We start from the raw sequence: 27,023 nt of genomic DNA on the forward strand, positions 1-27,023 counted from the left end.
CCTGATTCCACAAAGGTCAAGATTTCAAAATGCAACCCTGTGCACTGAGTCATTTGTAGTATCCACTGACTTCACCCAGGGAAACCTGCTTCCTAAAGAGAGAGGAGCTGCTTAAATGGCTGAATTTTTATGTCACATTTTGCTTGTATCATTCATTGTGTAGTTTAGCCATACTCCTTCATTCATTTATTCAAGTATGTTTCCTGAGGGTTTACAATGTACTCGGCTCTGTGCTGGGGCTTGGATAATCATAGAGACAAGATAGACACAGCCACTGCCCTCATAGACCTTCTGTTGTAATGCAGTGTTTCTCCAAAAGAGGCTTATAGAACTTCTCTTCCCAAATCCCTGAGGTGCTTGGGCTGTACCCCAGATTTCAGAATCAGTCTCTCAGAGTGGGGCTATAGAGCCTGCATTTTAAGTAAGCAACCTACATGATTCTTAAACACATTGAAGTTTGAGAAACACAGGACTAATGCATTATTATATATTGATGTGTGTGTGTGTTTCTGCTGCATCTCTAGATACAGACTTTATATCATCTTTTAATTCTTGTCATTGGCCAGACAGTGCTTTGCTGTGACAGAGTGGGTTCTTAATGAGACCCTGTTGAATAAGTGTGCATATCATAATTAATGCTTTTTAAAATTTTTTCTGATAGGTGAGCATTTAATGAGACTTTTTTTTCTATAACTGGCATTTTAATATTCTATTAAATACTTTTATATTTGGGCTTTAGTGTTTACACTTTAGTATTTTCTAATCTTTTTCTGTTTTGACTTAAGTTGTGTTAATGACTAGTTTCATAAGTTATTCTCTAAGTGAAGGGGATTGAAAAGGACATATTTACTACTAAGCCATCACTTTTGCTGAAGTGGTGAAAAGGGTCTTAACACCTTTAAATTCCCTTTAAAGTTTGATCTTCCTTTAGTGGATTCAGAAAAGAAATTTGTTCATATAAATTTTGGAAAAATATTTACTTTTGGAAAAATACTCTTCAAAGAAATGTGTACTGAAAAGCATGGTTATCATTCATGTGGTCTTATAGTAATTCTCTCCAAAAACACAATTTATTTTAACAACCATTTTCCTCCCTGACTGACTATAATATAATTTAAATAGGTTTTGTGTATGTGTGTGTGTGTGTGTGGGTGGGTGGGTGGGTGTGTGTGGGTGGGGGGGGGAGTGTATGTCTTTTGTTTTTGTTTGTTTTCAATTACAACACCCAATTCTGCCCTAAGATTGGCAGAATCTGCTTCTGGATTTTTTTCTCCCCATAACTTATCCTCCCTACCTCCATTCCTGAAAGGGAAAGATGTAAAAACAAACTGTGAGGGAGAATACCCAGAAGGAGCTGCCAAGATAGAAAGCTAAGAGATGGATGGAGGACTCTTCACCCATATCAAGGGTATAAAGGAATTCAGAATGGAGTTAAGAGGATTTCTGAAGATTTCTCTGCAAGCAGGGCCTAGTGAGAAAGGCTTCAGTGGGTTCACACAATGAGCTTGATGTGTTTTCTAAAGTTGAGACACACAGTTGACTAGTGCTTCACTCCTGCCTGAAATACCTAAAGGGCAAGATAGCAGCTGTCTAGCTGCTGACAGGCAAGTCAGATGAGAGGTAGCTGCAGTCAGATTTCCCTGCAGTCCCAAGGTCTGTCATTACAAAGAATGTGTATATTCATGGATCATCACGGAGTCATGTTAGGTCCTGCCCTCAGACTCTTCTGGAGGTGAGCAGAGACTTCTGCACAAAAAAGCCGAAGATATCCCTGATGAGGGCAGTAGTGACATGTATTCACTCAGACAAGGAAGTAGGTGAAGAGAAATCTGCAGAGAACCCCCAAGAAAGTTGTTAGCACCTGGTAGCACCTGATCCATCTCAGGATAGCACTGGTCAAGTAAAAATTCCTATACCCTTTATTTATCTCCGTTACCCCTGTCCCCGGAGAGGTCAGAGACTACAGTTAACAATCTAAGGGGAGATGAGTAAAGAAACAAAGAGAGAAACAGCCACCTATGCCGCTTTCTCAACTACATGCTTCTCATCTCCTGAAAGGCTTAGTGAGGGGAGAAGACGTACTATGAATCAACTTTGATATTTTGTCTCCTAGAGTGTGTTTTAATCTAGGTTGAACCATATGAAATTGTTGCTATTTGATCATTTTTGACCTACAAATACAGCAATTTCATGTGGTATGACCTACATTAAAATACAATTGACTCGGGGTGCCTCGGTGGCTCAGTCGGTTGAGTTTCCAGCTTCGGTTCAGGTCATGATCTCATGGCTCGTGATTTCGAGCCCCATGTTGGGCTCTGTGCTGCCAGCACAGAGCCTGCAGCTTCCTTTGGATTCTGTGTCTCCCTCTCTCTCTGCCTTTCCCCTGCTCACTTTCTCTCTCTAGCTCCCAAAAGTAAATAAACATTAAAAATTTAAAAAAAAAATACAGTTGACTCTAGGATAATGTGAAGGTTAGGGGCACTGACTTGCTGTGCAGTCAAAAATCTGCATATAACTTTGACTCCCCCAGAACTTAACTACTAATAGCCTACTGTTGACTGAAAGCCCTGCCAATAACATAGCAGTGGATTAACACATATTGTATGTTTTATGTATTATATGCCATATTACAATAAAGTAAGCTAGAGAAAAGAAAATGCTATTATGAAAATCATAAAGAAGGGGCGCTTGGGTGGCTCAGTCAGCTAAGCTTCTGACTGTTGATTTTGGCTCAGGTGATGACCTTACTATTAGGGAGATATAGCCACATTGGGCTTTGCGCTGACAGCTTAGAGCCTACTTGGGATCCTCTGTATTCCCTCTCTCTCTGCCCTTCCCCCATTCACTGTCTTGCTCTCTCTCTCTTTCTCTCTCTGTCTCGAAAACAAATAAACTTTTAAAAAAGAAAATCATAAAGAGAGAATACATTTACAGTACTACACTGTATTTACCCAAAAAATTCACGTATAAGTGGACCCGCACAGTTCAAACCCGTGTTGTTCAAGGATCAATTATATAGGTCTTTTCTTTTTTAATAGATATTTTAAAACTATTAAGACACTTATCTTTCTATCCAGGGAGAATAGAAGAACTTCACCCTAAATGAATGTTAAAGGGATCACGAGCCAAAAAAAAATCACGTCATTCTGATTACACCTCATGAATTCTTGTGTACTGTATTGATTATTGATTATGGCCATACACTTAGTACAACAGGTAAAGATAAAATATGATGGCCTATTGTCTGCATCCATAGATTTGTCATTTAGTAGTTGCATGTGTTGAAAGATAGTTGCAAAGAAATGAAAGGAATTGTCAACTCCACAAAGGAAAAAACAAACAAACAGAGAGGAAGGGAGAAAGAAGGAAAACTTAAACTTGCATTGAAGTTTCCACATGACAATCAGCGTACATTAGGGGACGCAGCATAAGTGACAAAAACATCAACTCCAAATAGCTACTCAAAGTTTCGTACAGGTTTCTGTGTGGTCCCATTAAGACTTTTGCAAACATAGTGAAGGAATTTTTGTCAACCAATTTTTTTACCCAAGACAGAGTAAAGGCTATAAAATTGCTTTAAAAAAAAACCACCTATAAAAACAAACCTGAAACACTCTGAGCTTGCCATAAAAGATATGATGGTATAAACATTGTGGAGGTCTTATCGATCCTCAATACCTAAACATAACACTGCTTTTAATAATAAATGAGAATGATATAAATATGCCAAATATGAGTGCATTACCCTAAATAAAACCAGTAAATTGTGAGGCTTGATATAAAAGTGAAATATACTAATGGAACAATGTCTAGATTGTTGCTATCAAAAGCACAGCATAGCATTAAACCAGGCAAAATGAAAGAGAGAGATTAATTAAATTTTAGGAATATTATTTATCTTTCTTTTTACTGCACGTTTTATGGCCATTTCCCCTGAAGCCTTATTCGTTGTTTTGAAGTCTAAATAGAAGCCTGAAGGCACCTTGCAGTTGAATCCTTGTCAATCAGGCTATAGTATCTGACAGCAGTACTGTGAATAAGGTGAATCTTCTCTGTCACTAGCCACCCAATCTGCATTCTCCCCTACCTCCATCCCTGAGCTATCTTTCCAAGGTAAAATTCAGGTCATAGAATTTCCCTGGGTAAAAATCTCCTGTCTTTGCCTGCTGAGTAATATCCAAGCTCCCCAGTGGATTGGAAAGCATCTGTCACCTGGCACCACTCATTCCCACTGCCGCCTGCCTCCCTGGTGCCTTCTTGCCTCTCTTCTGGCTCTGCAGCCGCTCCTCCCCTCGCTTTCCCTGAACACATCGCCAGTGTCCACAGGAGCCCCTCCCCAGAGTGCCCTTCTCCACCCCAAGCCCTAGGTGCTAGGTGACTTAGTTCCAGTGTCACTGTCTCTGTCACGTTCCATGATCTTTCCAGCCCTCTTCCCACAAACAGTTCCCTCCCCTCTGTCCCCATAAGTTCTACTCACCCTTCACTTACAGCTCTCATCACTCAGTAGCACTATCTTTTGCTTCTGTGTCTGTCTCTCCTGGAAGACTGTGAATTCCACTTTGACAGCATTGTGCCTTAATCCTTTTATTTATGGGATACAGTATAGAGTTTTATGTGTTGCTGAGCATTTAGGAGGTAGATCATTTGGGTTGGAAAAATCTCATTGCTGGGACTTTTCATTTCTCCTTGTGTTAAAAATCATTGTTGTAATGACCTCTTTCTCTCAGTCTACTTCATGAAGTCATTGAGCTAGAAGTGATTCTTTGTGGGGGACCTCCCCCAGACACCCTTTACGTTAGGTTCCAGACTTTTCTTTGCAGGTGTTCCCGCCCCAGCCCCATTCACCTCTCATGCTGATTGCTCCCACAGTCTTCTCAGAACTTTACTTGTACTCCCTTATCCTTGCATTTTTGAACTTGGATCAATTTCATTACAGCATCATCCAAGAAGGCAGCTTAAGACACCATTTTCCTAGGACCTATATCTATCATCTATCAACTTTATGTTTCTGAGGACTCATTTCATTTCCTTACGATCCAGTCTCACTTATGCCTCCCTTCACAGTGACAAACGGCTAACATAGCCTCAGAATGGCCCATGCTGACATGGCCCATGCTGACAGTTCACTGGGATTACAGTCTGTATTATTACTGCATTCTTACTCCAACTTAATCACATTAGAAGCATGTGGTAGGGGGCAGGCTTTGCACCAGAGTTTGGTTAAAGGAAATATAAATTGGCCAGACACAAAGCCTGAGCTCTTTTCATGTTCAGCAATGGGGGATCTCCCACAGAACACTTCATTGTTTTACCCTATCATTATTCCCCTAAAGAAGACACTGGGTTGATAATGTTAATTGTTGAATGGAAAGCCCAGAAACTTAGTTTGTGCTTTAGAAATTAAAATTTAAAGGGGCGCCTGGGTGGCTCAGTTGGTTGAGCATCCGATTTCGGTTTAGGTCATGATCTCGCTGTCTGTGAGTCCGAGCCCCGTGTCAGGCTCTGTGCTGACAGCTCAGAGCCTGGAGCCTGCTTCGGATCCTGTGTCTCCCTCTCTCTCTGCCCCTCCCCTGCTCTTGTTCTGTCTCTCTGTCAAAAATAAATAAAACATTAAAAAAATTTTTTTAAAATAAATTAAAATTTAGCAACTGCTGTTATAACTTTAACTTAACAATACAAGGTATTAGAATATAATTCTAAATGAGGAAATAATTCCACTCCTTCATAACTCTTTGACTCAATATACTTAATAGCTATTTTACATACTTCTCTTTCTTAAACTTCTTTGTCATTCTGTTGTTACTTGAATTTCTTTTTTTTTTTTTAATTTTTTTTTTTCAACGATTATTTATTTTTGGGACAGAGAGAGACAGAGCATGAACGGGGGAGGGGCAGAGAGAGAGGCAGACACAGAATCGGAAACAGGCTCCAGGCTCTGAGCCATCAGCCCAGAGCCCGACGCGGGGCTCGAACTCACGGACCGCGAGATCGTGACCTGGCTGAAGTCGGACGCTTAACCGACTGCGCCACCCAGGCGCCCCTGTTGTTACTTGAATTTCATGAAAAAAAATAAGAAGGCCCTCCTTTCAGTGATTTCATTTATATTTCTCACATTCACTTCCTTCCTCTTTCTTCTCTACCCCCTAAAAGAAATGAAAACCATCCACGTAATAAATTCATTGTAACTCAGCAGATATATATGAAGTGACTTCTTGATTAAGTATTAAGCTAGGTGTCATGGGCAATTAAAGAAAAAAACTGTAACTTTGTCCCTGAGCCCAAAATACTTCCAACTTAGAAATGAGGTAAAATCTTATATTTGGATGAGTACTATAATGATAGTGTATCATGAATATAACAAAGGTGAATGAGGCAGAACAATTATTTGATCTTTACGAGGAGGTAGCTCAATGTTGTAAAGCAATGTTTTCTAAATTATGTTGCTTGAGGTGTTAAATATGTTCTTCCCCCAAAATATTCCCTTAAATAGGAATAAAATATATCAGGTCTTTCAATTCATGATTCACAATGCATATTTTTATATTAAAGACTCAGAGCATTTTCAAAAAAATTTGCTTATGAATCAGAGTAGAGCAACTGGGAACAGAAGAGAAAGCCTTGGCCTTTTGCATTTGAAATTTGTGGCATTTTTTTTTTACTTAATATAAATAGCAGAAGGAAGAAGAGAGGCAGACAAAGAGATAAAGGGAGAGACCGAGAGAGACAGAGAGAGAGAGAGAGAGAGAGAGAGAGAAAGAGAGAGAGAAGGGACCCCGTGCCGTAAAGATACATGTTAACTTTGTGTTACCCATTGTTTTTCAAGATTACTTGACCATGGAATTCTTTAAAAATCATAGCGAGTAACATACAGAGGGTGCTAGTACTACTCCCTAGAAAAGGGGTCAGGGAATATTAGCTCATGGCTTAGCTGAAGAAGGATTGTAAATCTCATGCTTAAGTGGTTTTGAATAAATGTTACAAACCTCTGGTTCGTATAACAGAATCCTCTATCAGTTGTGTGCCTGATTTATGTGATAGCCTGAATCTTAGTTCTCTTTGGTCTTAGATTTAATTGCATACCTATATCTTTTGTTCTACTTAATCAGGAAGTTCAAACTGTGTCTCCCTAGGAAGTACAGGCTTCCTTTCCAGTTGTCTCTGAAAAGTGACTGTTGTACTTGTTCTACTCTCTTTTTTTAAATGTTTATTTTTGAGAGAGAGAGAACGCGCGCGCGCGTGCGCGCGCAAGCGGGGGAGGGGGAGAAAGAGGGAGACACAGAATCTGAAGCAGGCTCCAGGCTCTGAGCTGTCAGCACAGTGCCCGACGCGGGGCTCAGACGTGGGGCTCGAACTCAGGAGCCACGAGATCATGACCTGAGCCCAAGTCAGATGCTTAAATGACTGAGCCACCCAGGCTCTCCTTGTTCTGCTCTTTATAAGAGTATTTTGTTCCTATCTTCCCATGCTGTTTTACTAATGCCCTAAGCTGCTCTTTTTCCATTTTCTCTTCAAGAAAGCCCACATCTAGCTGGTTGCTTCTTTTAGCTGCCATCCCTGCTTATTTATTTCCATTCAGCAAACATGCCTAGAGTCTTTCCATCTCCATTACTCCTCAGCAGTCTCTACTTAACTTCTACGCTCTGGTTTTTGTATCATTCCAACACAACTGGCTGCCTCAAGTCAAATATGATGATTATTGGCCATTTTTCTTTTTCTCAGTTCCTAGAATGATTTCAGTTCCTTATAATTTTTGACATATTCTCCACTCAAGACTGCTTTGCTTTCTCTATTCTACATTTGTAAACCCACCGTCTGTTCTTTACCTGGGTACCTACTAAGGGGACTGCATCTTCCTCCCTCCATGAGCCCTTTCACTGTGAGACAATAAATGTACTTGTACTTCTGTCCTCCTGCCTCCTCAAGATCTGTATGCCTCACTTGGCTAACTTTTTATCTTGTTATTTCATTATCATCCTTATTTGATTCTGTTGCATATAGTGTCAAGTATAAATCTGTGTTACCTGCCTTAACTTATACCCTAAGCTGGGACTAAAACTGATTTATTAACTGGGTCCTGTTAATACTCAGCAAAGTGTTCCATGTGTTTGCTTTGTGATTTGACCATTTTCCTGTGATGAAAATCAATGAATGCCACCCTTTTCTGGAAAAGACACAGCAGGCCTTATTCTGTCTGATTCGTAAGGAAATATGCAGCCCACTATCAGCCAGAGACCTACACTGAGCGTCATTTCCCTGAGATTTGAGATTCCACTGCCCCCAGTCTTCTCATTTCCCACACATCTTTATGTCTCTCTTTTTCTGCTTATCATTATTTCCCTGCTATCTCAGTCTTATGTGAAATGTTACAGTCATCTAGTAAGAATGTATGAGGGTCAATCATAAGCAAAGCAAAACAGCAGCATGGGATAAGAGAGTACCAAAAGCTATGACATAGTCCACGCTCCTTAGCCCTGCTTGCTCCTATATATAATGCGGTTGGGAGATAAAGCATGCATACAAAGAAGTTCAGAAGAATACAGTACTCCCAGGAGCAAAACAGACAAGTTTGCTTCAGGGGTTAGAGAAGGGGAATATCAGTAAGCTAGACTAGCGACTAGGTGGGAAAAGTTTTGCAGAGAAAGTGACTCTTTGTACTGGATCTTCCAGAATGGGTAGAACTTAGCTTTGTTGGAGGGATGAGGAAAGGCACTTGGTAGGGACAGGGTTCATACTGGGGAGTCCTGAAGACGTGGGAGAACTAGAAAGGCTGTTGAGTGACTGCAGGTCAGGGGAAGAAAACTGAAGTCTACCTTACAGGTCTTGTATTTCCAAGGAGCAGCTTCAAGTTTTATCTGTTTTCTATTTTAAGTAGAATAAAAATTCCATTTAGAGTGTATTTTAAAGTCGTTGATGTAGGCAATGGAGAGTTAGTGGAGATTTTTGAATAAGGATGTTATGTAAGCAGAATTTCAAGGCAGTTAGCCTTACATTTATTTATGTAAGAGCTGAGGAGATGGAGCTGAGGAGAATGAAAATAGGAGGAAGACCAACAGCGGAAAGACCAACTATTGCCACGGTCCAGGTTGAGTGAAGTGAGGTCTGGCCTGAGCCAAGGAAGAAATGCAGAAACACAGATAATAGCTGCCTTAAGTCTGGTTTCCCAGAAGCAAACCCTGAGAAAATGAGCCAAGTGACAGTGATTTACTAAGGGAGTGCTTTTAAAAGAAAATAGTAAGAGATTTGGGGGAGCAAAACAGAGGAACAACTGAGAAGAACCAAGGGTGTGATTTCAGGTGAAATCAAGGCCTTCAGCTAATCTGAGTCAAGGGGCTGGTCTTTCACTGTCTGTACTCAGGCATTGCCTGTGGAGCTTGGCAAAAGGCGATAAAGGAAAAAATTTCCAGGCACTCCTCGCTCTTTGAACCTTTGGAACAAAGCAGATCTAGCAATCCAAGGGCAGACGGTCATCTGAAGAGACTCATGTGGAGTGTTAGAAGCAAAGTATAAAGAAAGGGTGAGGCAACTGACAGTTACAAGTTATCTAAAGAATAAACTTATAGAAGTGAGATATATGTTAAGTAGGTAGAGAAAGACAGTGAGAGAGAGAGAGAGAGAGAGAGAGAGAGAGAGAGAAGGTATAAAGCACTGATTTCTGACTTACCAAGAGGCTAAAATTTTTCTGCTGTTCCTGGTGTCCAGATAATCCAATAGTCCATAGTAGGTTTTATAAAATATGTAAAGTATTTTGAAATGTCAGATATTATGGCACAAAGCAGCCTTGTTTAATTGGCATAAATTCTTCCTCTTCTCGTGTGAACTCCTCCCCATGTATCAATGTGATACTGTCTTTTTCCTGAAGAGTTAACAGTTTATGACCAGAATTTGATTGCACTCAATAAATGGGAGCAAAATACGCTCATTAGTACAAAGGAGTAGGACTGTCGAGCAGTGTTATGTGCAACCACATTTGAGATTCATGGCCATAACTTTAAAGTGAGACCAGTCTACAATTTGTGTGATTTTTGTGTAGAAACAATTGAAGTCACAGAAGCACAGAAGTAAAGGAGATATTTGGATTTAACCAGAGTTGGAGGTTAGCCATGTGAGTTAATGGAGGGGAAAAAAGGTTAAAGGAGTTAAAGTTTGCAAGTAAATGATTGTGGTGATGGACCATGGAATCTAAGCTAGGGACAAAAAAAAAGTAGGATCTCTGAATTAATTGCAAGTCTTGATATGGTGAAGGAATTGGTGACAGACATAAATGAGCTCAAGTTAATGGTAAAACACTTGAAATTGAGATTGAGGTGCTGCAGTTTTTCCAGTTGATAAGGTCAAGGATAAGACCTTGAGAGTGGATGACATAGGTGATGTAGAGGAAAAGATTACTAAAGATGAGGAAGTCAAAGAAATAAGACTAGATTGTTCAAGATTTTATCCAAATGAGAGACTACAGTGTTCAGTAGATTCACTCAAGTAGTAAAATGTCCAAGAATAATGACAGGAATGACAGTTTTCAAAGTTCTTTAGCCTCCTGCCTGATCAAACAAAAACAAAGGGAAAGAAAAACAAAGAAACTCTGTAAGATGTCCTGAATAGATGAGCAATTAACTTCCACAGCAGCATTTATTCACATTGGTACCAAAAAATAAGCATAATGTTTATCTAAGTTGCAAAATCATTTTACTTTTATTTATACTGAACATTTCTATACACAAAGACAATGTTGAACCTTCATGGTTTCCCTTAATAATTATACAGTGTCTCCCTAGATTACTAATTAAAACCTATGAGGGTCATTGGGAGAATAATTTTAAATCTGTGTTGAGAGTAATAGATAACTATCCATAACACTTAATTATGATTCAAGGAAATAACCTGAATTGGATTTTGAGTGTATCCTCATCCATTTATTTATTTATTTATTTATTTAGCATAATTAGTTGGTTGTAGCCTGCTTATATTTCCAAAAGGACTTTTGGTCATCTTTATTCCAATTATAAGAGCACACGGCTTTGGGACTGATGGTGACAGATATTCAGTGAAAGATATATTCATAGAAGAGCAGGGATATCCTGGACATAGATTGAGGGATTGCATGTTCAGTCAGCTTATTATATACCTTATCTTACACTTACGTATGCTGTCTTTTTCTTATTTATCCTATACCCAACTAAACAACTCTAAGGAATGATTAATATGTTCTGTTTCTATTTTTAAAATATGATGCTTGTTTGTTTGCTTTACTTGTGTTATATTCTCCAGTAGATCTCAATTAGCTAGATAGCTCATTGAATTCATCAAGTAACAATTCATCAATGGCAGCAGCATTTAGCAGAAACTAGTAGGATGAGGCGACACAGAATGCAGGGAGTTCAGGGAGGTGTATTTCTGTAGAGAGGAAGTAGACTGATGGAAAAAGCCCTGGGATAAAAGATTCACATCTTAGACTAGACTCTTTTCTGCCCTTTCACTGTGAGGAATATTTTAAACTTAAATTTCTCATTTATAAAATGTGATACCAATTAATGTTATTATAATCTGAATAAATTAGGGGAAAGCTTTTCAAAAGGCATTAAAAATATAGGATACTATTCTTATTTAAGCATAATGGTGTAATTGCTTTAAGACGTCTAGTGTACTCTAGAAGGTGGCTCAAAGATGATAAAGATTATTTTATTTTATTTTTTTTTAATTTTTTTCAACGTTTATTTATTTTTGGGACAGAGAGAGACAGGACATGAACGGGGGAGGGGCAGAGAGAGAGGGAGACACAGAATGGGAAACAGGCTCCAGGCTCTGAGCCATCAGCCCAGAGCCCGACACGGGGCTCGAACTCACGGAGCGCGAGATCGTGACCTGGCTGAAGTCGGACGCTTAACCGACTGCGCCACCCAGGCGCCCCAATAAAGATTATTTTAAATTAGAAGGTAGTCTTGTTGGTTTCTGCAAATGCCAGAATATGCTTCTGGTTTCAAAGAAGACCCAGCTGTGGAAATGTATCTATGAGTCAGACATGTAATTGAAGATTTCTGACAACTGTAACATCCTCAAGGGAGGCTGGAAGGTAGATGCTGAACCTTCATGCCACTTGGAAGTAAGATCAGAATTGGAAATAAGATGGGTATGAAAAAAGCACTAGAGGCAACTTTACCACTGAGCAAACTAGGCAATTGCCTTAGCAAGAAGGCAGCCTTGTCTCAAAATGCTTCCCCAGGACCCAAGAAATGAAGTGCCCAGAATTTCTACATTAAAAAGACATTCATTTGGGTATAGAATTTCTGAATTTCTCATTTTGGGGTGGGAAATTAAACAAAAAGTTATCTTCACTCACAATTCTTGATGTAGATTGATCTATTGGTTCACATCAATATTTAAAAGAAGGTATAGAAAAAGGATAAGAAAAATGGGCATCTGTAAGGCAGAGGGGAGGAATACAGAGCAAGGGAAATCCAATCTGGTGTCACTTTACCCTATGTATCATTTTGCTCCATGATGGCTCTGCAGTTAGCTGCCCACGTTATCCTATCTGTGCAAAGGAGGGAACGAAAGGAGGAAGGTAGAAAGAAGGGAAGACTGAACAAGAAAAGGGGTGGTGGGGAGAAGGGCTGGTGTGAGAGAAATGGAAGCTATGCCTGAGCTAGATAAAGCCTGAAGCACATGTGTGCCCTCCCCAGATACATGCCCCACTTACCACTCATCCAGCCTCATCTGGTTTCACTTCCCCTCACAGCCTAGTCCAGGCTTACTGACTTTCTTTCTGTTCTCAGGACATCCCTACTTTTTTCTCATCTCAGCTTCTTCACATACCATTTGCCCTTGTGTGGATCCATCCTCTCACTCTGTCTCCATCCAGGACAGGTCTCCACCCTCCTTGCACCTTTCAGTATCAATTTGAATATCACTTCGAAGAGGCCTTCCCTAACCCCCCATTTTGAAGTAGGGCCCTAGGTTTACTTGCTAAACAGCTTTTCCATTTCAGCCCTCTCTCCATAGTTTGCAATTGAACATGCATTGGAATGATTGTGTGTTGTGTGTTGAATCTCCCTCTCTCTCTGATTCTCTCTCTCTCTCTCTCTCTGATTTCCTCTCTCTCTCTCTCTCTCTCTCTCTCATTTAGAAGTTCCATGAAGGCAGAGAGCATGTCAGTGCATTGTATCTTCTACCCCTCAAGGCTTGCCAGAGTCATTCAGTAGAAACTATTGCAGAGATAAACCAATTGTTTAAGAAGTTTAACAACAGCACTTTCATTCTTGTTCCTTGGGCTATGAATATCCACAAGTGGCAGTGGTTATTTCTGTTGGAAGGATTTGTATACTGATGAATTTTTGAACTATCTAAAAGACAAAAATGTATGACATCTGATCTACATGTTTAAACTAAAGAAAATTGAAATGGAATATTGCTAGATGGTTAACTCACAATGGCTTGGTATTTCAGGTTGGAATTGTACAGTATGGAGAAAATGTAACCCATGAGTTCAACCTCAATAAGTACTCATCAACAGAAGAGGTACTTGTTGCAGCAAATAAAATAATCCAGAGAGGTGGCCGCCAGACTATGACAGCCCTTGGGATAGACACAGCCAGGTATGTGGATTAAAAAATAGACCAAGGTAAAAAAACTACACATGACCAACTGTTCACAATCAAGCCCTTTCGAGTGTTGATTGAGCATTTATCTTGGCAATATTTAAAGTCATCTTTTTAAAAAACTGGATTCCACCAGTTAGCTAATAGTTATAGGATCAAGTTTTTCTACAACATAGTCTCCCTGCCCTTCTTGTCTTTCCTGTTATTCTAAAGGTTTAAGTCATGGTAAATCAGTCATGAAAACTACTGTAGTCTAATGCATCATGTTCTTGGGTGCTAAGACAAAATATTAGTGAATATATTTGCCCTTTGTTCTTTGTTTACAGCTTCTAGGAACCCCATTTTTTAAAAAAGAGGATTAATATTCATCCACTTCTACTCAATATGTATTTATATCCTAGTATGTCCATAATTTTACAGTACCTAATTTAGGGTTATTGAAGCTCTCAAGTAAGAGAACTGTAACAGAACTGTCCTTTGATCACAATGTAGAACATTTTATTTTCTATATCGTTCCCAATTGCATGCAACTCCCATCTTTTGCTGTTTTATTCATGAGTTGCCTTTAAGCTAGTAAGGTTCTGATCAAAAACTAAACAATACCAAAATCACAGGAGATCTAATAAGTAATGTGACTAATACTAAGGATCCTTCTGTTACGTGTCTTCAACTTCTGGACCCTCATCTGATTTTAAAGAAATAATTACCCATTCTCTCACTTCACTTGTCTGCTAAGATCAGTATTTTAAGGGGGTTAAAATAGTTAATATGGATATTCTGAAGAACTGAGATTTTATGTGCAGCATTAGGCCCCTAAGTGTTAGAGAAGCATGTGGTTCTAGTTATATGGGACTCAAGAGAAAATAACCACAAACAGATGGGGTAATTTTACATTTACCTGCCTTTCAGATCACCAATTTGCATGCACAGAGAGTGCACATGTTGAGGTGTGCTGAATGCACCTTCTTAAATAATTGACTAAATGTGACTGCACATTCAAAGTAAATCAAAGTGTTCTTTGAAAGCTCTGAGTCTGTAGGGAGCTGTGTATTTTCTAAAGGCAACCACTTAAGAATGAATATTCATCTTTGAAAACTAACTGAAGAAATATTCTGGCTGCTTTGCTCCTGCGTAAATACCACTCTAAATACCATAACCCTATATGGTTTTTGCCTACATGTTTCACAAAGGGTCTAACTGTAGGGCACACAGTTTAATGAGTTTTGTATATAAATAAAACTCCATAGCGGTATTACTCAGTATCCTTGTACATTCTTTTTTCACATTGAAGCATATTTTTAATTGCTGTTTATTCCTTTCTAGCAGGGCCAATTGCAAACAATATTTTTAATTTTTTAGAATCCTTTACTTCTATTTTCATTGGATGGCAGTATTTGGGGGTCAAGGGCAATTTGCTGAGGATATTTGAAACAGAAAGAGTCTACTCAAGAGTTCTGCCAGTGGCTAGTTTTACATTATATAAAACCAACTCTTGTTTAGATCTAGCAGATTTTCTTTAAGAAATGTCTTTTAATTATCTCCATCAGCTGAGGTTCATTCAGTAATGACCTGTATCTTTGTAAGAAGTAGGAAGTTTTGGTGATCCTCTAGAGAATTAAGACCACAAAAAGGGTTGAATCATATGTGATATCCATGTCTGAACTTCATCTAAAGACTAGTCTTTAACATCTGTTTTCACCTTTGTACATATAAAGAAGTTGGACATTTACCTGTTTAGTGTAGAGGGCAGAAATATGCAGTTCCTTAGTGATCAGTTGTTGTTTTTTTTAATAGCTTCTCCTTTATTTTGAAATTTTTAAGAAAAATCAAAAATGTAAAAGAAAGCAAACAACAAAATCCTATGTACTCACCAAACAAATCAACAGTTGTTAATATCTTCTCATATTTGCCTTCAGTCTTTTTAAAGAGAAATAATCACAGATAAAAATCCCTTTGCCCACATCACTGGGATTTTCTCTCCTGCTCACAAGATACCTACTATTGTGCATTTACTGTGTACCTAAGGTACAACTAATGTGTATTGTGCAAACCATTTGGAAGGTTGGTTTAAGAGAAATGTTTTTTGGCATATTCCAAACTGCAGGTATTTGCCCTCACGACCAAACTAAAATATTTAAAAGGAGCATTCAGTACAACAATTGCTGCATTTTATACCAAAATCAAAAAAAATATTATATGAAACCCTTTCATTGTTTCATTCCAAATAAACTTACTTGACTCAAGAGAGGGAAGTGAGTTGAGTAAAAGAAAATAATACAGGGAAAGTGTGCCTCTGTGTGTGTGTGTGTGTGTGTGTGTGTGTGTGTGTGTGTGTGCGCGCGCATGTGCCTGTGAAGAAGCACAAAACAAACAAGAATTTAAGTTCCCTTCTCTTTCAGCTCTTTCCATAAATGCTTTTTGAATTAAATAAAAACTCCTTTCTTTGCAGTTAGGGCATAGCATTTCCCTTTCTCTCCGTGCCACCTTCTCCCACCCCATCCCCAGCAGCCTGTGTCCTAAAACCTAGTTCAGACCAAATTTTTCATAGCTACTCCAGCCCCTTTTGTCCTCCATAGCCCTGCTTTATCACTGAGTCAGACCACAACTGTCTGCAGTCTTTTATGACCATGTCTGATTTTCCCCCATACTCCTGTTTTCCCCCAGCTCCCCTCCTCAGCTCAGAGGATTTCCATACTGTTCTATAAATGTCAGAGTAGATGTGGGGGAAGTGAGGACAGAGCAAAAGTTTCTGCCAAAAGCAGAAGAAAAGAGGAGTGTTTATAGAGAAAGGAGTGGCTGAGACAGTATTTGAGATCTGACCTTCTCTAGATCTGATGTGACAGATCTAGACATTGACACCTTCCCTGACAAGTTTCCAAAGAATGAAATACTGCTGCCCTTTGTATATGGGATATGTGATGATCAGCAAAATGGTGACCTCTCCATCATCTGGAATAAATCCAAAACTATTACAAATAATGATCATCATGCCTCCCAGCTTGAACAATGGGTGTCAGTGTTGATCTTGGAAGGACAGCACTAGTCTAGCTACAGTTGTCACTGTTTTTCTTTTGTTTATCACTTTGCCTAACCTTGGGGTGGTGTTTTATTTGCTTCTCTTTTCTCTTGGATTTCTTCAGGAAGGAGGCTTTCACTGAAGCCCGGGGTGCCCGAAGGGGAGTTAAAAAAGTTATGGTGATTGTGACTGATGGGGAGTCCCATGATAACCATCGACTGAATAAGGTCATCCAAGACTGTGAGGATGAAAACATTCAGCGATTTTCCATAGCTGTAAGTACAGGGCTAGAAATGGCTTTCATATTCTGTTGTGAAGACAAGAGGGGTGTGTATGTGTGTGTGTGTGTGTGTGTGTGTGTGTGTGTGTGGTGTGTGTGTGTGTGTGTGTGTGTGTGTATGTATATATCATGGTTATGTTATGAAAGTGACACAGACAAGGTTGAGAAAGGAAAAGTTCTCCACTTGAAAGTAAACTCTGTGGAGGCAAGATAGGGTTTTTGCTCCCTTTGTGTCCCCAGGAAGAGAGGGCAAGAGAAAGAAAGAGACAGAAATAGGGAAGGAAAAAGAAGAGAAGAAAAGGAGAAGAAGGTAGGAAGAGGAACTGTGGGGGGGGGGGGGGGGCGGGGCGGATGGAGAGATGAACTGAGGAAGGGCAGGAAAGAGGAAGGGAAGGAGGAGATGGAAGGGTGGAAGGAAAAAGGAAGGGAGGTAGGAAAGGAGGGAACTGAAGATGTGCTAGGTAAGAAATACAGTGCCTGCTAATTAATAATTCTTCCCACGATTTGGGAAGGTGGAAAATCAGGACAAAGCTCCTAATAATCTGCTAAAAGTGAACAATGGTATTTCCACACCTACAACTCGATGAGTTACAGGAAAGAAGCAAAAGGTCACCTAATTTTTTGTCTACTCTGGACAGTCTACACCAGGACTTAGAAGAAGAGTCCCTGTGATGGCAAGACTTTCTTTTTTTTTTTTCACATTTACTTATTTTTGAGAGACAGAGAGAGACAGAACATGAGCAGGGGAGGGGCAGAGAAAGTGGGAGACACAGAATCCAAAGCAGGCTCCAGGCTCTGAGCTGTCAGCACAGAGCCCAACGCAGGGCTTGAACTCACAGACCATGAGATCATGACCTGAGCCAAAGTCGGCCACTTAACCAACTGAGCCACCCAGGCGTCCCAGCAAGACTTTCTTATGTGGTTTTGTAGTTACAGTTATTCCTCTGCACAAGCCACTTTCTTGGCATTACTGGTGGAATGAGGAGGGATCAGGAGACTGACTTATTACTTATGCACTCTGTGCAGAGCCATTTCATCCCATTTCATAACCCCTCACTGTGCAGCCAAAGTGAAGCAGCCAGCAGCTATAAAATGTTTTCCCATAATTGCATTTAAGCTGGGCAAGAAGAGAAAAAGGATTACAGAAGAAGAAATTTCCTTTAGTTCCAAGGAAAAGCCTAGCCTGCTCTTGATGATGTAGAAGATATTACATATAAAGTACTTTAGCTCTTTGTGAGCAAATCTGGATTAATACAACAGCAATCCATTATTAATAAGAAGTGTCTTTCAAATATAAAAAACAAAAAGGGGAGAGGGAGAGAGAGAGAGAGAGTCAGAGTGCTTTATAGCTCTTATTAGTGATTTTTTCTAAATCAACTTCTAATAGTTCCATGAACTAAGATAACTCAATTTTCATGGTGCGACCCCATGGAGAGGGACATTCAGAAAAAGAGAAATAAAACTTCTACATTTCAAACATGGAAAATAATTTAAATTGTCACTCATATAGCACTCTATAATCTACAGAGTTTTTTTTTTTTTTTTTTTTTCTGTGTCCTAGATACCTTTCTTTGCCCTTCATGGCACTCCAAAGAGAGGAGGGCAACCTTTATTTTCCCCATTTTATGAATGAGAAAACCAAGGGATAGCAGTCCCCATGACTGTAGGTCACATGGCCAGGTCTCCACATCCCCCTTGACTGACCACATGAACCACACTGCCCTGGGCTGTTCTTCCCCATGCCCCAATCTTTCTTTCTTCTGCCTTGGGTCTCTGGAAGGTGCTACAGGACTATCCTAACCTGTTTTCACTCACTTCCTCTAACTTCCAAAGAGCACCATTGTTCTCTCCACCTCCTGCTTTTTGTACCAGAGCAAAAGGACCCAGGACAGAAATGCTAAGCATGTCCCATAATGTGATAACTTTAAGCAACAAAGGACCCATGGACATTTTCCAGAAGTAAGTCTAAGAAAGGTGGGGGGGGGGGGGGGGAGGGATAGAGGACAGTATATTTTGGAGCCAGAAAGACCTTTGTTCAAATTCTGCCTTTGTGAGAGTGAATAAGTCACTTAATACTCTGAGCTTCAGCTTCTTTATCTATAAAGTAGGGTAATATTGTTTCTCTCTCTTTCAGATAAAGAACCAGTGAGATAATGACTGTGAAACCATCTAGCACAATGGCAGGCTAGGCAACCAATAAATATTATTTTTCTTAAGGATCTTTAACTCAAGCAGTTTACAACCATGAAGTAATAAAATTATAGTGCTTTAGAACTAGAAGGAATTTTATAGATAAACTGTGTTGCCCTCTTGCACAGAAGCCTTCAGAGACTCCCCCATGCACTGTCAACCCTATTCTCAGCTTCTGAACCTTAACTAACGACTGTGTCCCGCCTTCCTTTCTAATCGTTCACTCTTGATTCAATAGCATGTGCCCTTTAAGGAGTCTTCTTAATATATATTGTTTTTTTTTTTAATTAAGGCAGGAAACAAACATCTCAGAACTCTAACTGCTTAGCCTAAATTGGTTTTCACAAAATCTCTTTTATTTACAGTAAGTGAGAATAAGATATTACCCATAATTGCATTAATCTTCCAGGAGAATAATAAAATCATGAGTTCCTTTCCTGTTTTAATCAATGAATTATTATCAAATTGCTCTTCAAAATGTTATAAATAATGTATGAGAAAATTTCACTTCAAGAATTGTTATTTTCCCAATTCATATTTCTTGTCCCCAGTGAACCTTGTATTTTTTAGTTTGTGCTGAACTAGGAAATAAGACAGTTATTTTACTGCCTCTTCTTGTGCATTCTTGGGCATTTCTACAGCTGCATTCATGCTTCACATGATCAAATATAGTTGAGGGTCTGCCACTGTTGTCACCTGGACTGTTTCTCCTAGTCCATTTTTTTTACCCTCCATTTGATCTTGAACACCACAGACATGTTTTATGGGAGACAATGACCCCAAAATAATTGACCATTGAAAATTTAAGCACTCTAGGGGCGCCTGGGTGACTCAGTCAGTTAAGCAACCAACTTCAGCTCAGGTCGTGATCTCCCAGTTCATGAGTTCGAGCCCCGCATCAGGCTCTGTGCTGACAGCTCAGAGCCTGGACCCTGCTTCGAATTCTGTGTCTCCCTCTCTCTCTGCCCCTCCCCTACATGCACTCTCTCTCTCTCAAAAATAAATAAACATTAAAAATTTTTTTTTAAAAAGAAAATTTAAGCACTCTATGATAAAACAGCAAACATGTCCCATTAAACTCTTAGATTTGGTGAGGGTCCTGAGCTGGTGTAAGTATTCTGTTCCAAGGTTTGTATTCTGTCACTTGTGGCTATTAGACACTGCTAGCAGGAACCTGCTTTACATTCATATTCTAATCCTGGATGATAATGGCTGGGATTATAATGGCTGTGAAATGTGTATTATCTACAGCATTCAAATGAAAATCAGAGAAGTTAGAAAGTATCTTAGCATTCCATTCATTTGCACACAAAAGGCACTACAGTACATGTAAATGAATTGTACACTTTACATTTGACACATCTGCCTCAAGGGAGGTTCAATTCTGGATGTCTACTTCAGGTAAATATTAGCAGAATACCAAATACCTGGGCTTGACATATTTGTATAAAGTGAAACAGAAGTAATTTATAAGTGTTATTTTGTATTTCTTCTCATTCATAGAAAATAATGTTTCTACAAGCTACCAGATCCTTGGGTGAAGGATCAAAACACATTTCTATTTTTATTTTTATTCTGTAATACAAATAGTTCAAACTGGATGCAAGTCACAATAATTCCTGGGAATTTTTTTGTTTTACACTTTCTTCTAAATATATATTCTCATGTTGAATCTGTTTTATTTTTATTCTTTAAGTATGTCAGTTGGGCATTTTCCTCACTGAACTTTATCCAGTTGTCTCTGTCACATAGAGCACTAAATGTCTGACATTTACATTACAACTATGAACCTCGACCATGCAAGGTCAAACCTCGAACCATGCATGGTCCAAATGTCTTTATAATTTTTATATGTATTTTCAACTGTATCACTTTATAAGTGAAATGGAAGTGAACACGTCAATGCAAAAGTGAATCTACAATATGTTCAATAGGAATTAAGGAGGAAAGATGGTGACTTTTCTGCCAAGGGTGTCATATGACTTATAGTATAAATTAGGTAAAACATTGGGGACTCAGGGTTCTTCATGTGATGTAGGATTTGTATGAATCTAAAAGAAATACATGTGTAGCAAAACTGCTGACAAAGAAGAAACCCAATAGTGTGTCCAGAGAAGAATAGCAGGTGTAGAGTGAGGTGTTGAGCCAAACTCCAGTGATCCTGAAACTGACACACGGTTATGATGGACACTCTGGAGGCTGGACACTCTCTGCCTTTGCCATGCTTTCTCTGGGGCATGCCCATCTAGCTGTGGGGAAATACTCAACTTTAAGAAAGGCATCTTAGAATTTCTTCAATGTAATAAGAGCAAGTGGGCCTTGGGTTTTCTCTCCCTATCTGGACAGTTCTCAACATTCATTTCCACTAATTCTCTTCCCCCATCAAGGAGCTAAAGTGGGGAAAAGCACAGATTTAAACTATTTCTGTTGTTTGCATTTGCTTTTCAGCCAAGTAGACAGGTACTGAATTTTTGTGTTCAGGTACAATTTTGCAAACTCCTCTTAGTGCCCTTCCTACCGAAATCTTGACAAGTAGTAAAGAGTTAAGTTCAAAAATCAAAAAGCTACCCAACTAGTCTGCTGATTTCCTTAGAGCCAGCTCTAGTATTCCTAAATTGCACACGTCTTCAAAGCAGCACAAAGTTCTTCACAGACATTAGGGCTTTATGCCTCACCCACACATTTTACAGATGAACACAGAGCCTAAGGAAGGAACAAGGAAGTGGATGAAGACCGCAATGTACAAATGCGAACTCCTCAGAACCCTTCCCAGGGATGCTGTGGGAAAGGGGCGAGGGTGTGACTCAAGCAGGAGGAAGGGGTCAAGAATGAATCTCCCAGCGCCTCTCACTAGGAGGGAAAACTCTAGAACTGCTGCATGGCCTGTCTGACTAGCTGTCACACAACTGCATTCCTACCGTTAACATTTTAATGATTCATTTACTAATCTAAACCCTCATTCGTTTTATGATGCTAATAAACAAGTATGCTGTAGATCATAAATAGCAACACTTAAAAACAGTAATTTTAGCTCTTTTCTAACTACAAGTGAAAAGCTGTACCCTTCTTAATAAAAATATCAGTTTTTTTAAGTTTATTTATTTTTGACAGAGAGAGAGAGAGAGAGCATGAGTGGAGGAGGGGCAGAGAGAAGGAGACACAGAATCAGAAGCAGGCTCCAGGCTCTGAGCTGTCAGCACAGAGCCCCATGCAGGGCTCGAACTCACAGACTGTGAGATCATGACCTGAGCCAAAGTCGACGCTTAACCGACTGAGCCACCCAGGTGCCCCCAAAATGCCAGTTTTTAAATCTACCATTTTGAATCTCACATTAAAAAAAAAAATACACGCAGATGCCTGGAACAGGCAGCCAAAGGAGAGTTTGGGCAGCCGGGTGTTCAGAGGAGAGGGCCAGGGGTCTGTGGCCAGAAGACCCAGTGGAGACCGAGACTGACATCTCCACCTGTGCCTGCCCACCCACGTGTCTACGATCTGCCCAGTATGCAACGCTGAACTGTGCTTGGGGACTATTGCATATCTGTTTTCCAACAGAACTTTGAAGGCACCATGGGCTCAGTTTAATGATACCAGACAAATCTATGTCTATGATTTAAAAATCTAATGTGAAGTTAGAAAATTCTGGTATCTTCATCGTTACTTCTGGTCCCCAAGGAGCAGGATATTCTAAAAATCAAGCAATAGTACAGAGCTCAGAATCTTATCTTCATTTTTTAGATTCCACTAGCATAGAATTGAATTAATCATGATCCTTTGTTCAGGAAACCTCATCATTTGTGGAAGCATGGGCCACTTTTTGGGTTTTTGTGTTTATTATTGTTCCTGCATACTTATTGTAAGTATGCACTATAAACATCTATGGACCTGACCACATTCACCACCTGGGTGCCCTCCACCTGGTAACCATAGGCCCAAATCTATGCTCATCTATTTCTCTCCTTTTCTAATCTTTTGGTATCTATACATATCTAGAAGTGTTCCTTTTTTTAACTCTATAAAAAGGTGTCATGCTGCATATAGTATTTTGAAACTTTTAAAATTTAATGTTGTTAAGATTCATCCAGATTGAGGTGCCTGAGTGGCTCAGTCGGTTGAGTGTCTGACTCTTGATTTTGGCTCAAATCATGATCCCAGTTCCGTGGGATGGAGTCCTGAGTTGGGGCATGGACCTGCTTGACATTCTCGCTCTCTCACTCTCTTTCTCTCTCTCTTTCTCTCTCTCTCTCTCTCTCTCTCTCTCTCTCTCTCTCTCTCTCTCCCTCTGCGCCTCTCCATTCTCTCTTTCTCTCTAAAATAAAAAAGGGGCTCCTGGGTGGCTCATTCAGTTAATAATCTGACTTCAGCTCAGATCATGATCTCACGGTTCATGGATTCAGGCCCTACGTTGGGCTCTGGGCTGACAGCTCAGAGCTTGAAGCCTGCTTCAGATTCTGTTTCTTCCTCTCTGTCTGACCCTCCCCCGCTTGCACTCTGACTCTCAAAATTAATTAATTAAATTAATTAATTAATCCATATTATTTCATGTCATTATAGTTCATTTGGTTTTTTTAAAAGTAATAATTACATACAGTGAAATACAAGATTTCAATGTGAAAATTATGTACAAAGTGAACAATTTGATGACTTTAGATAGTCACATACACCCATGTAACTGACACCTCGATCAAGATATGTAACATTTCCATCACCCTTAGAGAGTTCCCTATACTTCCTATCATGTTTAATACCCACTTCTATAGTAACCATGTTGTGACTTATATCACCATCACTTAAGTTGCCTGTTCTATTTATGTAAATGAAATCATACAGTATATACTCTTTTGTGTTTAGCTTTTCACTCAACATAATGATTACCCATGATATTTGTGCATCAGTGGTTCATGTTCTATAATACATTGTTTGAATATACCATGATTTGTTCTATGCTTTATTGTTTATGGACATTTGAGTTGTTTCCAGCTTGGGTGCAATTAAAAAAAACTGAACTTCTGATTCATGGGGCAACAGGAATGACTCAAAAGCATTCGGGGCGCCTGGGTGGCGCAGTCGGTTAAGCGTCTGACTTCAGCCAGGTCACGATCTCGCCGTCCGTGAGTTCGAGCCCCGCGTCAGGCTCTGGGCTGATGCTTGGAGCCTGGAGCCTGTTTCCGATTCTGTGTCTCCCTCTCTCTCTGCCCCTCCCTCGTTCATGCTCTGTCTCTCTCTGTCCCAAAAATAAATAAAAACGTTGAAAAAAAAATTAAAAAAAAGAAAAAAAGCATTATGCAAAGTGAAAGAAGTCAGACACAAAAGGCTACATGCTATATATATGGCTTCTTAAATATGACATTCTGGAAAAAGCAAAGCCTTAAGGACAGAAAATATATCATTGGTTGCAAGGGTCAGGGGGAGGAAAGGATTAACCACAGGGGGCAAGAGGAACACTGATAGAAAAGTTCTAAATTTTGAAGCGGTAGTAACCCAACTGTGTGGACTTGTCAAAACTCAGAATTGTGTATCTAAAAAGGGTGAGTTTTACTGTTAATGAATTATATCTCAATAAAACTTACTCTAAAAAATAAAATAGATGTTTGAGAAAACCTGCTAAGACATTTAAATAATTATAGTTAACTATAACAGATAATTCTTGCCTCTCTCTCTTCTGTGTGTGTGTGTGTGTGTGTGTGTGTGTATATATATATATATATATATATATATATATATATAAACAAGATGTCCGTGTCTTGAGAATTTGGTTTTAAACAGAAATTGCCAAGTAAGATTTCTATTTAGTTCAATATCTGTTTTCAAAATATGTGTGGGATTGGCTCTTGGTAAGAGTATCAGGAAGAACTGCCTACTCAAGATCAAGTAACTCACTTGCTAACTGCTTTTACCACCAAATGGTGGTGGCATAGGCTGGAATAATACCAGAGACATTCAGAAACTGTAACATTACTGTTGAACTGTCAGACTTTAAAGATATAGCTGTTCATAAACAAGCACACAGTAATGCAAGAGAAGAAACATATAAGATTGTCCTTTGTAGTTTTCTCTACCAATTACAGTATGTAACAGTTAATTTTAGGAAATCTCACATTTGAAAATTATTCTTCCAAGAATGTGGAAGTACATAAATTTCATTATATTAAGGTACTATACACTCTCTTGTTTGTTGACAAAATGCTTGAGATCCTTAATTAATATGCAGAATTTAAAATATAACCTTGCCGTTTTTGTCATGTCTTAGATTCTTGGGAGCTATAACAGAGGAAATTTAAGCACTGAAAAGTTTGTGGAAGAAATAAAATCAATTGCAAGCGAACCCACTGAAAAGCATTTCTTCAATGTCTCTGATGAATTAGCTCTAGTCACTATTGTTGAAGCTCTCGGAGAAAGAATATTCGCCCTGGAAGGTATGACTATTTCTCATACTCCCGCATGTTTTCTCTACAATTCAATTTAATGTAATGGCCTTTTGGTGTTTATTTCTTCTACACGGCTAATGCATTTTTACTGTGTACAATAACCAGCATGGAACAATGCCCCTTTCTGTAAATCTGTCACCAAGATGGCTGTCTCACATAGCCCTGTGTCTGTTGGCATCTCTCTTTGTAAGGACATGGCAGGGCTATGTGAGGGCTGAAAGAAGGCAATGATCAGTGTAGACTCACAAGAACAAAAATGTGTCCACGTGTTTTAGCCCTTTTCTGTGACACGGGTTTAGAAAATGGAGGAGCTAGCTCAAGTTTTCTTTTTTAATTTGTTTTTTTATTTTGGGCTTCTATAGAACTGTCCTTATTTGCAATAACTTCATTGTTCATTTATTTTCTCCCGTTTTGCTTCTTGCCCATTTTAAAGGTCTTTATGGAACTCTGCCTTAACTCCCATGGCAGTAAAACATTGGTTCACTATATTTGTCTAAGTCATATTACTTTTTTGTGGATTTCTTTTCTTGGATGTTGCAATGGCGATTGGCTACTGAAGAAAATAAATCATGGCATTCCTTCCCCTGCCTTAGGTGGAAGAGGTCAAGTATCAAATTCTTTTGGAACTGGCCCTTGCCTGACCAAAAAAAAAGGAAAAAAAAAGTTTTTGGAATTGTTATGCCAGGCAAACAAAAAAGCCTCCTCCTTCATATTCTCTGTTAACTGGAAACTAAGAGAACATGCGTCTTTCCTTCAACCTAGGATGAGAAACCTCCAGAGAGTTCTGTTTTTATGCCCTTACTGAATCCAATGGACTCTGTCCTTGTGAGGACACACTGAAGAACTATTGTTTTGTATCTTAAACATAGAAATTCATGAGCACTTTCTCAGTCACCCTGATGTGACCTGATAATGAGAAACATGACCTGATACTGGGAAACAGAGAAATAAAATGAGAAAGAGAGATAACTGAAACAAGGTGGACCATTTTGAGCATCAAGTGACCAGGAAAATGCAGAAAAGTGACCAACAGACAGAATATTCAAATGTATAGAAAGGAAGGAAAATGTTTTAGAGTAATGACTTTCAAGATTTATATGACAGTGACCCATGATAATAAATACACTTTTCCTTGTGACTAAAGGGGAGCAAAATAGGCCATCCCAAAATATGTTGCTTTGGCATGTAGATTATTTTGAGCTGAAGGCAATCAAGTTCCAGCCCATTCAGGAAGAACTTTTACCTCTCCCTTAACAACCTAAAAGAATTCACATAGGTGGCCTGGTCCAGAATAAAAGGTATAACCAGAGAGAACTTTTTAAAGACCTATCTGCATAGCAGGGCAAACTTCTACTTACCAAACATCTGTTCTTCTTATATACTGTGAACTATGCTCCTCCCTTTGAAGCCCCAGGCCCCTACCCCATTCCGTAGGTCAGGATGGCATCATATAAGTCTCCACCACCTCCACTTGCCCTTCAGTCTCATAGTTTGGGGGTTCCCATATGAAATTAAATTTTCCT

General features: G+C 39.3%; 1 protein-coding gene across 4 annotated transcripts in view; it reads left to right on the forward strand.

Annotated features, from left to right (window-relative positions):
• ITGA1 (integrin subunit alpha 1) overlaps nt 1-27,023 on the forward strand; it is a 207,195-nt gene that overhangs the window by 118,222 nt on the left and 61,950 nt on the right. For all 4 annotated transcript variants that reach the window (XM_086678580.1, XM_025924152.2, XM_086678565.1 and 1 more), the window contains 3 exons: nt 13,438-13,586; nt 16,730-16,880; nt 25,323-25,488. In XM_086678580.1, coding sequence (XP_086534706.1) covers nt 13,438-13,586; nt 16,730-16,880; nt 25,323-25,488 — 466 coding nt within the window. The remainder of the gene's footprint in view (nt 1-13,437; nt 13,587-16,729; nt 16,881-25,322; nt 25,489-27,023) is intronic.

Source organism: Puma concolor, chromosome A1 (assembly GCF_028749965.1).
Source record: "Puma concolor isolate L17-30 chromosome A1, mPumCon1.1.hap2, whole genome shotgun sequence".
Taxonomy (NCBI): domain Eukaryota; kingdom Metazoa; phylum Chordata; class Mammalia; order Carnivora; family Felidae; genus Puma; species Puma concolor.